Genomic DNA, 15,254 nt, shown 5'->3' with positions numbered 1-15,254 from the left:
CACGGCCCAGGAGCTTTTGCGCACGGCCCATTGCGCACGGCCCAGGAGCCTTTGCGCTGCAGCGTTCATGTCCCCCGGCCGCTGCGCGGCCCGGTGCCAGGTACTCCACGGCCCGGCACCGGTCCGCGGACCGGGGGTTGGGGACCACTGCTCTATTGCATGCACATATATTCCATTCAAATCATTTTACCCTTATGCCAAATAACCTAGTTTCATGTAAGCTACAATTATTACAATGTACCTGAGAACAATTTCTAACATTTTTAAAAAATGAAAATGTTCATAACGTTGGGGCAGTGAAGCATCAATGCCCCATTTCAGAATCCTTAAGCATGTTCTTTAAAAAGAATATTTGTAAAGAAAAATATTTCACATTTTGATTTTTGAGTAAAATATTTTCTATACTAATCCTCTATTCCTACAAGTAATTCTGGCCAAATTATCACGAAGTACTTGCTATTAGATTCTACTTACAGAGTTCATTATAATCTGCTACTATTGGCTGGAATTGACTGAAAATACAATACAAGGTTTGGCTATAATACAACCTTAATCTGAGCTCAGAGAAAGATTAATGGAAAAAAGAGGAAAACAATATTTGTCTATAATATCTATCCAGTTCTAAGAGTAACAAGTTCTTTTTTATTTCTTTAGTTGCTATATTTAAGAAATCATCTTTTTTTAAAATATGCTTATTATTTTATTTGTTAAAGCACAAAGAAAAAAGAAAAGGCAAACATAAATGAAGCAAAAACTGAAAGCATGACATCATTAGGAGTGAATTACATGAATGAAATGACACTTGTGATAATTTATTCTGAGAGAGGGGGGAAGGGAGAGAGAGAGAGAGATTATCACTGCATGAAAATGTGGCACTTTCTTCAAGAATTGCACAATGTATGTTTTGGAAAATTATTTGGAAATTATTATACATGAGTGCTCACTAATATTTCTTTTGTTTCTTACAACAACCTGCATTTTTCCAATAAGCAACCCACCATATGTGCCCAATCACCACAGAAACACACAGTCATCACAAAATTCCTGATATTCCAGGAATCCTGCATCACCTAATTTATTTCAAATACAAAATAATTACACAAATTTATAGATTCAAGGTTTATACAAAATGGTCTGTATTATTTATACATATTTTTAAATTCAAACTGGGAATTTAATTGGTTTTGATGAAATCATAAGTAACAGTAAAACAGATTTGTTATTGTATGCTAATACTGTGTTAACATTAAAATAGATACTCATTGATATTAGAGGGGATTTTATGAACTGAAAGTTAAAGGATGCATATGATTTCAGGAAAACAAATACTGTATCAGAAAATGCATTCCAGTAGAATTCTGTTCTTTCCTTGAGTCCAAGCATAGCATTCTTTAATGGGCTGTACAATAAAACTTTATGCTTTCTTCCAAAGTTAGCCTATTTCTGGACCCATTTATAGATCACACAGCATGGTTCATTGAGTGCCCTCTAAAATTAAAGTTGGATTTATTTGAATACCAGGATTCTTTTCCCAACACTGTTAAAATAAAAAACTACACAGACAAAATCCAGTATAGTTTCCAACAACAAAATTTTCCCAAATACTGTTGCAAAAATTCCTTCTACTGAAATGATTTGCTACAATAATAAAAAGCATACATTACATATAAAAAGATACCAGTGTACTAAAAGTGACAGAAGTGAACTAGCAAATCCTTCAAAGCACATATTATATAAATGACTAGCATTTAAAAACATTTCCTCCTATAAAATGTAGGTCATTTACATTTATAAATCTTTTCCCCCACTGAAACGAGTTTTCTGTTATTCAACTTTGTACAGCTTGAAACCACAGTTCAAACTTAGTTTCTGTTTGACTTTTTGATTTCTTTCACTTGAATTAAATAAAGCTCATCTCATCAGCTGATAATTCCTATAGCAAAAAGCAATTTTATAAAAATAAACCATGACTCAATGCTCAACTGCAGTGTACAATATGAACAGAACTATTTCCTTATATTGCACAAATCTGATTTATAGAGATGCATATTAATATTTTCAATCGGCACAGAAATGGTGTGGGAGAAAAGTCTTTTCTTCCTTCCAGGACACTGACATTGGGGTAGTCTTCATCCTCTTACAGAAGTGCAATTGAGCCATTAGTTTCATAATGAATGTGTGTGGCAGGTGCAACACAGATCTAAACTCTGTTCTTCCTGCAACTCCGATTGTGCTGTGTAAACAACATTATGCTTCAAACAGAAAAAAAATGTCGGATTTATTGATTAAAAACATTAACTTAAACAAAACTACTGAATTCCCCAAACAGTTTTTGGAACTATCCTTATGCTACTTGTACAGTTAGCATGGTTAGGCATTATTGCTTACATACAGTACATCATATGCCTCCTGATATAAAGCAGTACTATGATCTGTTTATATACAAGTTCTTTTTTTTCCTTTTTAGTTTAAAAACAAGCTGTAAAAACATTACATACTTTACAGACAATACAAATTCCCACATTGGTACTCAAGTCTAACAAATGGAATGCATAACATTAATAAAACATCATAAAGGAAGACTGACAGTAAGTCCTTGATTGTCAAGACACATTTATATTTTATATATAAACTCTTAACTGTGCAGAATCAAAAGATTCAATCATAAGTACATCCTTATTTAATAACTCATATTTACAGAACAATATTGCATAAAAAAATAAAATAAACATTTACATATTTCTATTTTTCCATGTACTGGGGTAAAGAATGCAAGAAACAACTTTGAAAAAATTGCTTGCTTCAATTTGTATTTACTACCAAAAGAACTCTCTCTCTCTCTTTTAATTGTTATTGAAAAGAAAAACAATGATTTCTATATGTATAGCCAAACCAATTAGAAAACTTCCCTGAAACAAATTAATTGAAAAATAATGGAAGCTAAATTTAACATAATGTTGTTTTTCATTCATTGTAATACTTCCTCAGGACATCCTCCTTGCACGCAAAAAGAACAGTTAAAAGTCCTGCATACCTAAAAACATGCATGAACAGAAATTAAAAGCATTTCAAAAAGTTGCAAGGCTTCTGTTGAGCAGAATTTAAGAAAATATAAACATAGTTTTTATTAATAATTTCATCAATTGGAAAAATTACATTGAGGTTTTACCAAATGAAATACCCAGATCACAAACACATTTCTGTTTTCTAAATTTCTGAACTATATTCTAATATCTATATCTCCCTGCAACTTGAGTAAGAATTTCTACCCGACAAAATTTTAGGTTGCAAATTTACAAATACAAAGCAAGTTAATACTGAAATATTCAAGCAGGCTGATCTTGGATCCACTCTGGATCTTCTTCAAATATTCATGAAACATATTACACACATCATTAAAAATAATCTAAGGAAACATGGAACATATGTTGTATGTATCCAAGTGGAGCTATTTCTGAAGATAATCCCAAAACTATGGAAGTAAAATCCAAAAGCTATCATTAAAATGTATTAATTCACACTATTGATTTGAATCCCTCTTTAAAATCACAAAATAAATAAGGAAAAAAAGCAAGCATATGACATTATACTGTATTTCATTCATTTTGTCCACAGTCTCTTAGTTTGCAGCACTTACACAAATTCTCTGCAATATGCTTGGCTAAAGTTACAGTCATAGTTTTAGCTCTACTACATGACTTTACACCACTCAAGAGAAACAAGGGAAAAACCAGCTGGGGAATTATCAGATATTCCACAGAAATTACAAAAACATTTTAGGTTTCAACAAATTGCTTGTTCTCTTGAAATATTGTGACAACCTGCTTTACCTTGGAACCTATATTAAAAGTTTTAGACCAATTTCAGAAAATGCAAGAAAGGTGATCTAACATAAATGAAAAACAAATCATTCTAACTGTTCTTCAAACATGTAGCGCACTGCAGGTCATCACATTGTTTCTCTTTAAATAAATCATTCTTGGTAAATTATACAGCCTGAGTCATTGAGCCCCCCCCTTCCCCCAAATGATAAGATAGCTATTTCAGCTCTAAATCAAAAACCAATTCCTTCATTTACAATTTTTTTTAAAAAAAGAAAGACTCTGAGATCTAGCATGTATCCAAATATGATCTACTGAAGACTGAGACAATAAGAATTTGTAAAATTAAGCAGTATATTTCCATTAAAAGCTGACACCAAAGGATAGTCAACCCTAACTGTAAATATACTATTGAATTTAACAGGATTTTAGGACTTTAGCTAAAATGTCTTAATAAAATGTAATAAAAATTTATTCTAGCAAAATATAGTTTTAGTAGTACTATCTCACAATGTACTGTGGGCATGAAATAGACCTGTGAAATTACCTCATCCTAGTTAATTTAGAAAGCTGCTTTTAGGTAAAAAGTAATTTGGGATCTTACATTATTTTTATGGACCGGATGATAAACACCAAACCTACTCATACATGAGGTATTTCATGTATACTCATTCTATGCCATTTTGGGTTTAAACATTTCTTGCTAAAGCACCCCTTCTCCAATTAGGAAATGCTGCAGATTTAAGGATGCTATGGAGTAACTTCCCTCAATGCATCTCAAGAAGCCATCATAATCAAGCACTCTGATGTTTGTAGCCATGCACATAAAGCACTTTGGATGTCTGCTAAATTTCATTCTGTGCCTCCCTTTACAGTATTCATTTTTTCATATTGGGTATGTTTGTATGAAGTAAACACCTACATTTTCTTAAAGACCCTGGCTCCACACACCTTGGGTTCCTCTTGGCTATCCGCAAATGGCTTCAAACTTTTCTAGCCTTTTATTCCAACTACTGAACATTGTTTTAATTGCCAATCTTGCTTACCTCACTGGAACATAATCTATTGTTAACTAAATAAATAGGGGAACACTGAGATATCATGCTGGAAATGCTTAGTTAAAATTAACATGTTATTGGGGCTGAAATACAACTAGCAAATGGAAAAACAGAAGATTAATTCTTTAGAAGTATTTGTGTATAATGGCATTATTACTGCAGTTGTTTAATCAGGTATTTAAATTTGTAGGCATTGTATAGAGGAAAATGGATGCATTCGCCTAATTGTGATTGAAAGAAATGCACAGGGGATGTTGAGACTATGAATCTATGAAGATTCACAAGTAGATTTAAAGAGATTATCTTGCCATCCAGAACTCTCAGGTAAATACTAAGATGGCCCTGATATTCTACTGAAGAAATAGGAGAAGGAAAACTGCCAATGGGATGGATAGGAAGCTATGTTTAATCAAAAATCACAATTACTCTGGATTTTTTTCTTAACCAAATTTTTAGGTTTTGTGAGAGACAATAGCAAGGAATATATCTTAAAATAATATGTGCCCCCTTCTTCCCTATCTGAATTATTTTAATATGGGAAAGACAAGCACTCAGCTTTTCAGTAATACTACCTACAGTTTTCTATTAACGGATACATAGAATAGAATTCATGAAAAGAATAAAATATTTTTTTTTATTACAGACTGAAATAAAAATCATCTTTTCAGTTTTAAAAAGGGTTAAATTATCCCAACATTTATGTTAAGTAAAACCATGCCATTTTAAAAAGTGTATATAGAATTGTTGCAGCACACTGTTTAACTGAGGGCAATTTTACAGTGAAAATGGGAAAGGGATAAAATTTACACTTTATTATGTATGAAATATATTAAAACAGGGACTGTATAGCTTTTTGTCATTGACACTGTTCACCAGCCCTGGCTGGCAAAACTACAGTGGAATTGCTCATCCAGGTTAAGAGGTGCAACAAGAATAACTGCTTTAGAGAAAGCTTACAGTATCTAACAAGCTGAAGTGCCGAGAGTTTCTGGGTAAGCAAATCTAATTTTGTGGATGTTAAGGCATCCCCTTTATTTTCATTGTTAATTTTTTAAAAATTCTACAATGTGAGGTGAAAATAATGCTGGATAATGAGCCTAAATCTCAAAAATAGTTTTTGATTTTTATTTTTTTTTAAAAGGAGCAATATGAGGAAGGATCTAAGTGCTCTAATGTTAATTATTGCAAATTTGTAGGATGAAATACAGTTAAATTTTAAACCCTGGAGTTTTATCATTTATATAACATTACAAAACTGGGAACATAGACTGCAAAGCATTTAGCTAAAATCTAACCATCTCATTAACTGTCATCACTGGTAAAAATTAATTGAAATTTAAATGCATGAATAATAGGGACTTAGCTTTTAAATAACTTTTAATTAATTAATCAAACATTTAAATAGGAAATGTGTCTAGCAAACATCATTGTTTTCATTAAAGTGTATTAAAGGAAACCAATAAAAGGGTGATTATGTGGATTTAACAGATATTTTTTAAAATAAGCTCCCCCCCCCCCAATGCTTTGTAGCTTCTAGCTACAATCTCCTGACATTTAAACTTTTGGATTTGTACAGCTTATTCATATTCCCTGATGAAGTGCAATAACTAGACTAATTAAGAAATGCAATATGAATAATTTCATAATGATCATTCTCTCCCAAATAATCAAAGTTAACCAAACTAGGAATTTATTAAGGGAGAGATATCTTAACTGGATATTTTTTTTTTTTTTGGTTTGCTTCATTTTTTAAAATCAATCTCAACACAGCAAATTCCTGATCTCAAAAAAAGGAAACAGCCACCTGCCTTTTCAGTGGGCACCCACTTATAAGGCAATTCAAAAAGAATGACAATTAATTAAAAAAGTAATTATTAATATGCTGTACCAGCTTACTTTTTCATTATAACACAAGGCCTTCAATCTGTATAGAAGCCATCTTATACAGAAGACACCCATTCTCAACAGACCTGTGGTAAAGTGCCAATATTATTTCTACAGGTTTTCTTAGCCAAATGTTTGGCCTGTTGTTGCATCAGGTGATGAGTTCATCCCTGCCCGAGCATCATTTACATTCACCAAAGGAAATTCTGGGAAATCAGCACTTGCCCCCGGTCCCCGCATGTTCACTTGTCCATTAGCAGTATTAAACTGAGATGATAATCCAGCTCTTGTTCCATGATACTGAGCCCTAAAGGGTTGCTCAAACGAGCCTATCTGATACGCTTGATGGACAGGCTGTGCCTCTGCCTTCTTCTGAGAGGTCACTTGTTCCAAGAAGTCCTGGGTGGAGGAGGATGAAGAGTGATTTGGCTCATCACCTGAAAATGGAAAAGAGTGCTGGGAATCGCCAACTATAAGTCCAAAGTGAGACTTGTCTGGAGTTGTTCTCAGGGGAGAGTTCATTCCCGATCGGAAACTGTTAACAGGTATAGATGCATAGACCTGTTTGTCCATAGCAGGGAATGCTGGTTGCCCTGTAAGAGTCTGGTTGTCATTCACAAAATTAAGGCTTGAGTTGTTCAAATAGGCATCATTTTGGCTCGTCCTGTCCAAAGCTTGCTGCAAAAACTTGGAATATTCCTGTAACATACTGGCTTTATCAGAGGAGGAGCCTTGAGAACTTGTCCCAACATTTTCCGGTTGCGTAACCTCTGAGACTTCAGAAGAATTTATGGATATGCTGGAAGTCACTTCAGTATCAGCCACGTTGAAAGCAATTTCATGCTGGCCATTGGCTTTATGGGAATAATGGTCTAAAAGAGTCTGAAGTACCTCATCTGGAATGACACTTTTGTCATGGTTTCCTTTAATTTCCACATTCAGTGCCGATGTATCCAATATCGACGCTGTACTACCTTCATCTATCACACTTGCAACAGCCGCTTGGGTGACCGATGGCTGTGAAGCAATAGTGCCAACATTCAAAGCATATTCTCTGCTGTTACTGTTAGCCGCTTGGAGATACCGTCTCTTCTTTAAAAACTGCATTGCGTCATCATAGTTTGTGCTGCTGTGGACGGGTTTACTGGGACCTTCCTGTAAAGAATCAACTTGGTCAATATCAGCATTGCCTTCAGCATCCAATAAGCCTTGTTTATCCACAAGATCGAACGCGTATTTTGAAACCTTGCTGTCTTCATAAGAAGCTAGGGATGAAATGGTTTGACTCTGCTCTAGTGGCTGCTTGAGGGTTCTCTTACTGTTAACTTTTTTGAGCACTAGTTTAGGTGGGTGTATTTCTCCGGAATTTGCTTCCTGTAAATGCCCTCCAGTGACAGAAGAATGGGGCATCTCAACTGCGTATTCCGCCACCATATATTCATCCTTTATTTTAGTACTGCCAGCATACAATGGCAAGAAATCATTCTTATCTTTCTTATGTTCAGACTTGTCTGTCCCAGTTTCTTTATCCATCCCAGAAGATTTCAATTTCTCAGTTTTTTGCCTCTTCTTTTTTGGCAAAGAACAGTCTTTCAAAGATATAGGGAAGCCTTGATCATCATCAGGAGCCAAAAGGCCAACTTTGGTGGCACTTCTATTGGGTTTCTTGTCACGGTTTTCGTGGCACATACGTTTGTGTTTCAGTACACGATCAGTCCTTGAGAAGAACTACAGGGAATATGTTTGGATTAGAAAAGAAAAAAGAAACAAGCTTTTGGCCAATTTATTCTTTGACATGGGAAAGTCTTCATAAGTCATTTTGCTAACATGATAATTTTAAAAACTCCAGAAAGGCATTACAGACAGAAATTACAGTGTGAAACCCCACATGTCAAAAGATATGGCTCAGAATTTATGTTAAAACAATTTAAGTTACTACAAAATTCAACCCTTTAATTCAGTTCAACAATAGTGATTTGTCTCAGCTTCTCTGCTCTTGTTTTTTCTATAGCTAAAAACATGGTTTCTTAAGGGTTTATGTTTTTCTTGGTTGACTGCTCATTCAACCTGGTTCAAGTAAAGGTTTGAAAAATTAAATGTACAAAAACATAATAAGAAATGTGCTCCTCTTCTACAAAACACACGTTAGTTAACATCTACTATAATACAGTTTATCCTTGTCCAGTAATTGGGACTGGAAACTCTGTCACTAAGCGACACATTCATAAGGGATGACATGGGGCCACGGCTATTTACAATGGTGGTTCCATGCAGTTGCAGTGTCCCGTAATTGCCATTTGCAACTTCCCAACAACTTCCCCATTGATTTTGCTTGTGGAAAGCTGGCAATGAAGGTCACAAATGTTAATCACATGACCACAGGATATTGTGATGGCCACAACTACAAGAATCCCTTTTAAATACCCCTCATTCAGCAGTATTAAAATTTTGAAGTCAGTAACTGAATGAATGTTAAACAAGGACTACCTATACTACCTGTACAAGTTCATCACTTTGCTTTATTTCCCTGAATACAATATGGAGATGAATTACATGCAGTCATATTAATCAAATAGTTCTAACAATTTTCTCCTTCTCCAATTACCTGAAAGCAATATTCACATTGATAAGGCTTCTCTCCACTATGAGTTCTCTTATGTCTTTCCATGTGATACTTCTGTATGAATCTCATGCCACATTCATCACATCGAAATGGTTTCTCACCTAAGAATAAAAATAGAAAGTTGACTAAATGAGAAAGTATTGTTAAATAAATGAGAAATAAGATATATGTATGCTAACATGCAGTAATTTTTACTGTCAAATACAAGTAAGATACCACCACAAAACTTGACAAGAAAATGCCATAATATTCAGAACATACAATCTGGAATGAAAACCAGCACTGAATATATTTATTTTCATTTGGGTGTATCAGAACTAGAAATGTATCAGACACATATTCTCTCCTAAAAAGTTTTTGACATGAAGAGCTATGTGATGGTAATGGCGGTGGTGGAATATTTCTTTACCATCAAGCAATTTAAAAATAGTAAAATTTTGTACTAAAAGTGTTACATTGAAGATTTCCTATTATTGTTTCTGACTATTGTAAAGAGATCAAGTAACTGTACTAGCTTTGAATACGCTGTAGTCATTTGTTAACTAATTAAATATCCCAATTCTACATTTATTTTGTTAGGCAATATAAAAAGAAAGTAAATTCCTGGGGGAAATGTTGTAGGGTATCTTTAGTATAATTTTAGATGAATCAAAGTTCTCTCTGAGCTTTCTTTAAACTACTCCTGAAGAAAAGAAGTAGTTCCATGTCAAATCAAGAAAACAGTCCTTGAAGGTTATATGAATATCATGGATTTTTTTGAAAATGTACACAAGCATAAAAACATAAAAACTATACCTTTTTTAAAATGGTTTTCTGGGATCTAAATTTCAACCTCTCAAATATATGCTAAAACTTATCTTTTCCCATAAAACACACCCTTATTCCTTTTGCCTGAAAATGGGATGTGCACCATTCACAACAATTAATAAAGTCTTCTTAATTTAAATTCTTTAAATAGTGAAAATGGCTCTGTATTTTCAAAAATACCACAACTGATAATCAAACATTTAAGAGAAAAACCAGTTTTTCACAAATTTCTTTTTGATTTTCTGCTACCTGCTTGTCAAATCTGATCTCCAATTGTACTTTCTATTTTTCACAAAGATAACAGCTCCCAATGGAAAAACTCTTAATGAAAAAAAATGTAGTAACTGTAATTTTCTTCTAGTTGCAGGTTCTAATCTGATATTGGAAATAACTTAGTCTTTAAAATTATATTTTCATGTATACAGGTAATCCTCCACTTACAACAGTTCATTTAGTGACCATTTGAAGTTACAACAGCACTGAAAAAGTGATTTATGATTGTTTTTCACACTTACAACCATTGTAGCATCCCCATAGTCATGTGATCAAAATTCAGATTGCTTGGCAACTGACTCATATTTATGAAAGTTACAGTATCCTGGGATCATGTGATTACCTTTTGTAAGACCTTTGCTTCTGACAAGCAAAGTCAAAGGGGAAGCCAGATTCACTTAACAACTGTGTTACCAATTTAACAACTGCAGTGATTCACTTAACAACTGTGGTAAGGAAAGTCATAAAATGGGGCAAAATTCACTTAACAAATGTTTTGGGCTCTATTAAGGTTGTAAATCGAGGATTACCTGCATTGACATTCAGTCTAGTTCTGCTTATAATAACTGAAAGTGCACAATAAGTGTATTATATGATAAGATGTAAAATAAATCACAATTCATAATCTTCACTGATAACCTGTCATAATGCAAGGGAAAAGGTTGCTATTCAACTTGAGGCACAAATGACCTATCTCAAATTATCCTACTGAACATATTATGGAAGGACTTAGTTCTCTGGAGAAGGCTCTGAGGCAGAGAAAGGTGGAAGGAAAGAGAAGAGGATGGCTGGCAGCAAGGTGGATGGACTCAGGTACAGTGCTGATAAGTATACTGTTGAAAGAGTTGAGTCTATATTGACCAGGTGAAGGACAGATCATGGAGAAAATCTATGCTGTCACTAGGAGTGAAAAATGACTTGATGGCATATAGTCAATCAAAATTTATAGACCAGAAGAAATAAAATATTTATTTAAGTAGGAAAGCCTGAGGCGAACCATTATTTAATTTTAAAAATAGTGAAGAAAACCTTTGAAACCAAGATTTTGGTTTCAAAGGTTTTTTATATGTTCACTCTTATATTCAACTCAGGGAGGGGAAGAAAACTTTTTGTGGAAAAGATGGACTATTTCATGGCAGGATTTGGAGGAAAAATCACATTATTTGAAATAGCAAACTGGAAAAAAACAAGAGAGACTTTTCTCTAGAATTTTTCACAAGGCAAATTCTGCCTCATGCAAATGGATAAATGCTGTTATGGTGCTTTTTAAAAAAACAAAAACAAAACAAAAAAAACAAATGGTCCCTGCAGTATATTGTAGGAATCAGATTATATTCCTAGATAAAAATCTTTGTACATCAGTTATCAAGTTACAAATATCAAAAGTAATCATACTGTAACAAATCTGACATTAACAGTATCTTGGATTTTGAAATGTAGGTTCACGGAAGTGTGTTCTTTGAAATGTCAAACACGTCCTTTTATCACACAGTACAACATGTAGAAAAAACTACCTCAAAGCATACATTGTGATCGACTGTAGAACCATAGCATATGTTATGGAGTTACCTTTTATGCAAATACCCATGTGGCTGACACTGCTACTCTTGACCATGAGCTTCTAAATGTTAATAGGCAGCATACTATTTTACAGTGAATAACATTTGTTAAAATAGTAAAGTACACTACTGCAGAGTCTAGGGCTGATGACTCTGTGGAATATGTGGGACATGGTGAGCCATGTGAAGTTTTGGGGTATAATCACTTATAAAAATAAAATGTATTCATTATAAGAAGTTGCAACATGATTCTCATTTTTTTTTCATATCGCATGGAATAAGGGTTTTGGAAAACATGTCTGTAAAGATAAATCCAGTAACAAATTAGTAGATAAATAATGGTGGCAATACTCAGGTAACAGAAAACCCAAAAATATTAAGCAAACTGCTAAAATTCTATGTTAACAAAGGACACATTTCTTACTGATTATCATTCAGTCTTGGCACAACTGGAGACTTTTGTAGAAAAGTTCTACTCCCTGCACATCCTCCTTTTCAAAACATCCCAGACAAGGATTTTATTTTGCCATCAGTGAATTATTTAGGAAGCCTAACATCATCATGGAGCGAGGGAGGAGCCCTTGCAGGGCAGAACTGAGGATTTTATAGAGTTTCTGCAAAATAAAATCGCTCAGATCCGGACTGGGTTGGACTCTGACTGGGCAGAGTCTATCGAAGAGGCAAGGGCTTGTCTTGAAGGTAACATCTGGGTTGAGTTTGAGCCTGTTTCGGTGGATGAAGTGGACAGGATTATGGGTCGGCTGGGTGCCTCCACATGTTTATTGGACCCTTGTCCCTCCTGGCTTGTTTCTGCAGCCAGAGAGGTGACTGGAGACTGGATTCAAGCAGTTGTCAACGCTTCATTAAAGGAAGGGGTCTTCCCCGTCACACTTAAAGAGGCAGTGGTTCGACCTCTCCTTAAGAAGCCCACCCTGGATCCAGACTCCCTTAACAACTATCGTCCAGTCTCTAACCTTCACTTTACAGCTAAGGTTGTTGAGTCCATGATGGCACAGCAGCTCCCTCAGTTCCTGGAGGAAACTGACTATCTGGACTCATACCAATCAGGTTTCAGGCACGGTTACAGCACAGAAATGGCATTGGTCGCCCTAGTGAATGATCTCTGGTGGGCCCAGGATGGGGGTTGCTCCTCCATCCTGGTCCTTCTTGACCTCTCAGCGGCTTTTGATACCATCGACCATGGTATCCTACTGCAGTGACTCGGGAAGTTGGGGGTAGGAGGCACTGTTTTACGGTGGTTCTCCTCCTACCTCTCGGGTCGCTCGCAGTTTGTATGGACGGGGGGACAGAGATCCTCCCCGAGGCCCCTCACATGTGGGGTGCCTCAGGGGTCGGGTCTCTCCCCCCTGTTCTTTAACATCTATATGAAGCCACTGGGTGAGATCACTCGTGGTTTTGGGGTGAAGTACCATCAATATGCTGATGACACTCAGCTTTATATCTCTACCCTGGACCACCCTGGGGATGCCCTTTCCGTGATGTCCCGCTGCCTGGAAGCAGTGCGGGCCTGGATGGGAAGAAACAGACTCAGACTCAACCCATCCAAGACTGAGGGGCATGGATACCGGCATCTCGTGATCTAGTGGTCCTGTCACTTGTGATAGGAGAGGAGGTACTCACTCCCTCAGAAAGGGTTCGCAATCTGGGTGTCCTCCTTAATTCACGGCTATCTTTAGAAGTGACCAGGGGGGCCTTCGCACAGGTACGCCTGGTGCGCCAGTTGCGCCCTTTCCTAGACCGGGATGCCCTTGCCACGGTCACCCACGCCATTGTTACTTCTCGGTTGGACTACTGTTAATGCCCTCTACATGGGGCTGCCCTTGGGAAGCACCCGGAGGCTACAACTAGTCCAGAATGTGGCCGCGCGGGTTGTTATGGGGGCTTCTCGTTACTCCCATGTGACACCTCTCCTGTGCGAGCTGCACTGACTGCCGATGATTCTTCGGGTCCCTTTCAAGATGCTGGTGCTCACCTATAAAGCCCTACATGGCTTAGGCCCAGGGTACTTGCAGGATCATCTCCTGCCATCATCCCATCGTCCTGTCTGCTCCCAGAGAGCGGGCCTTCTCAGGGTGCCGTCAGCCAAACAATGTCGGCTGGCAGCCCCCAGGGGGAGAGCATTCTCTGTGGGAGCGCCGACCCTCTGGAACGGGTTGCTCACTGGGCTTAGGACAGCCCCTGACCTCCTCTCCTTCCGCCGCGAACTGAAGACATGGCTCTTTCATCAAATGGGCTGATCCGTTGGGGGATGTTTTATATTGAAATAATTTTAATTAATTTTTAATTGGATTTTAATTTTTATGTAATTTTCGAATTTGTTGAATGTTTCTTTGTAAGCCGCCCTGAGTCCTTTGGGAGAAGGGCAGCATATAAATTACATAAATAAATCTGGCCAAGGCTTTAGAAGAAAATATATACGGGCCCCGGCATGTGGGGGCTGAACATAGAGGAGTTGTTTATGACTAAAGGAAGCCAAAAGAAGGAAAAGAGCAAGTCTTCCCCTCCAAAAGCAATCTTAAATTAGGGAGGTGGTAGTCATATGATGTTAAGAAATCTGGACTCCGTGCCGAACACTTTCATGAAAATCTCAAACAGGCAACAGAACTCAGAACTCAGGAAGATGAAGCATGAGGAACAGATCTGGAAAGCGATTCAGCTTGGAAATCAGAAGCAGAAGAAAAAGTGGAGAGCAGCTGAAAGCTGCTGAACTGTGCAGGATTTGGTTGATGAATTTAAAGGAAATATGCTCTGAGTGACAGGCTACTGGGTGCTTATTATGTGGAAAAGAAAACCATCCACTAAACATACAAAATGTAAATATGGCTATCGTATTTCAACTTGGTACTTGGAAAATAAGCAATTTTTAATTAGGCCAGTTTGGTCTAGTGATTAAGGCATCAGGCCAGAAGCCGGGAGACAGTGAATTCTAGTCCCACTTTTAGTCCCACTCTTTCTTAGCCCAATTCACTTTACAGGGTTGTTGTTGTGAAGAAAATAGGAGGAAGGAGGAGTATGGTGTGTGTATGCCACTTGAGTTACTTATAAAATTAATAAGGGTGAGATAAATAAATAAAAATAAATATTATTTCCTTGCCCAACTAGAATGGTGGGTCTCAATTCCTTGCCTTTGCCATAGTACCATATAGGTTACTGAGATTTTGTTAGATTAACTGTTGACATCTAGTTGTCCCCTGGATTTTTGCAGCCC

General features: G+C 36.5%; 1 protein-coding gene across 3 annotated transcripts in view; it reads right to left on the bottom strand.

Moving 5' to 3' along the window:
- Positions 1-1,025: 1,025 nt before the first annotated feature.
- ZNF148 (zinc finger protein 148) overlaps positions 1,026-15,254 on the bottom strand; it is a 47,953-nt gene continuing 33,724 nt past the window's right edge. For all 3 annotated transcript variants that reach the window (XM_070949568.1, XM_070949727.1, XM_070949648.1), the window contains 2 exons: positions 9,369-9,487; positions 1,026-8,491 (listed from right to left, as the gene is read on the bottom strand). In XM_070949568.1, the coding sequence (XP_070805669.1) occupies positions 6,887-8,491; positions 9,369-9,487 (1,724 nt within the window). In that variant the 3' untranslated portion in view covers positions 1,026-6,886. The remainder of the gene's footprint in view (positions 8,492-9,368; positions 9,488-15,254) is intronic.

The sequence above is a fragment of the Pituophis catenifer genome, unplaced genomic scaffold, assembly GCF_029215685.1.
Source record: "Pituophis catenifer annectens isolate HBS135680 unplaced genomic scaffold, rPitCat1.0.hap2 SCAF_1, whole genome shotgun sequence".
Taxonomy (NCBI): Eukaryota; Metazoa; Chordata; class Lepidosauria; order Squamata; family Colubridae; genus Pituophis; species Pituophis catenifer.
Note: the sequence above shows the minus strand (reverse complement) of the source record. Positions and strands in the feature narration are given on the sequence as shown.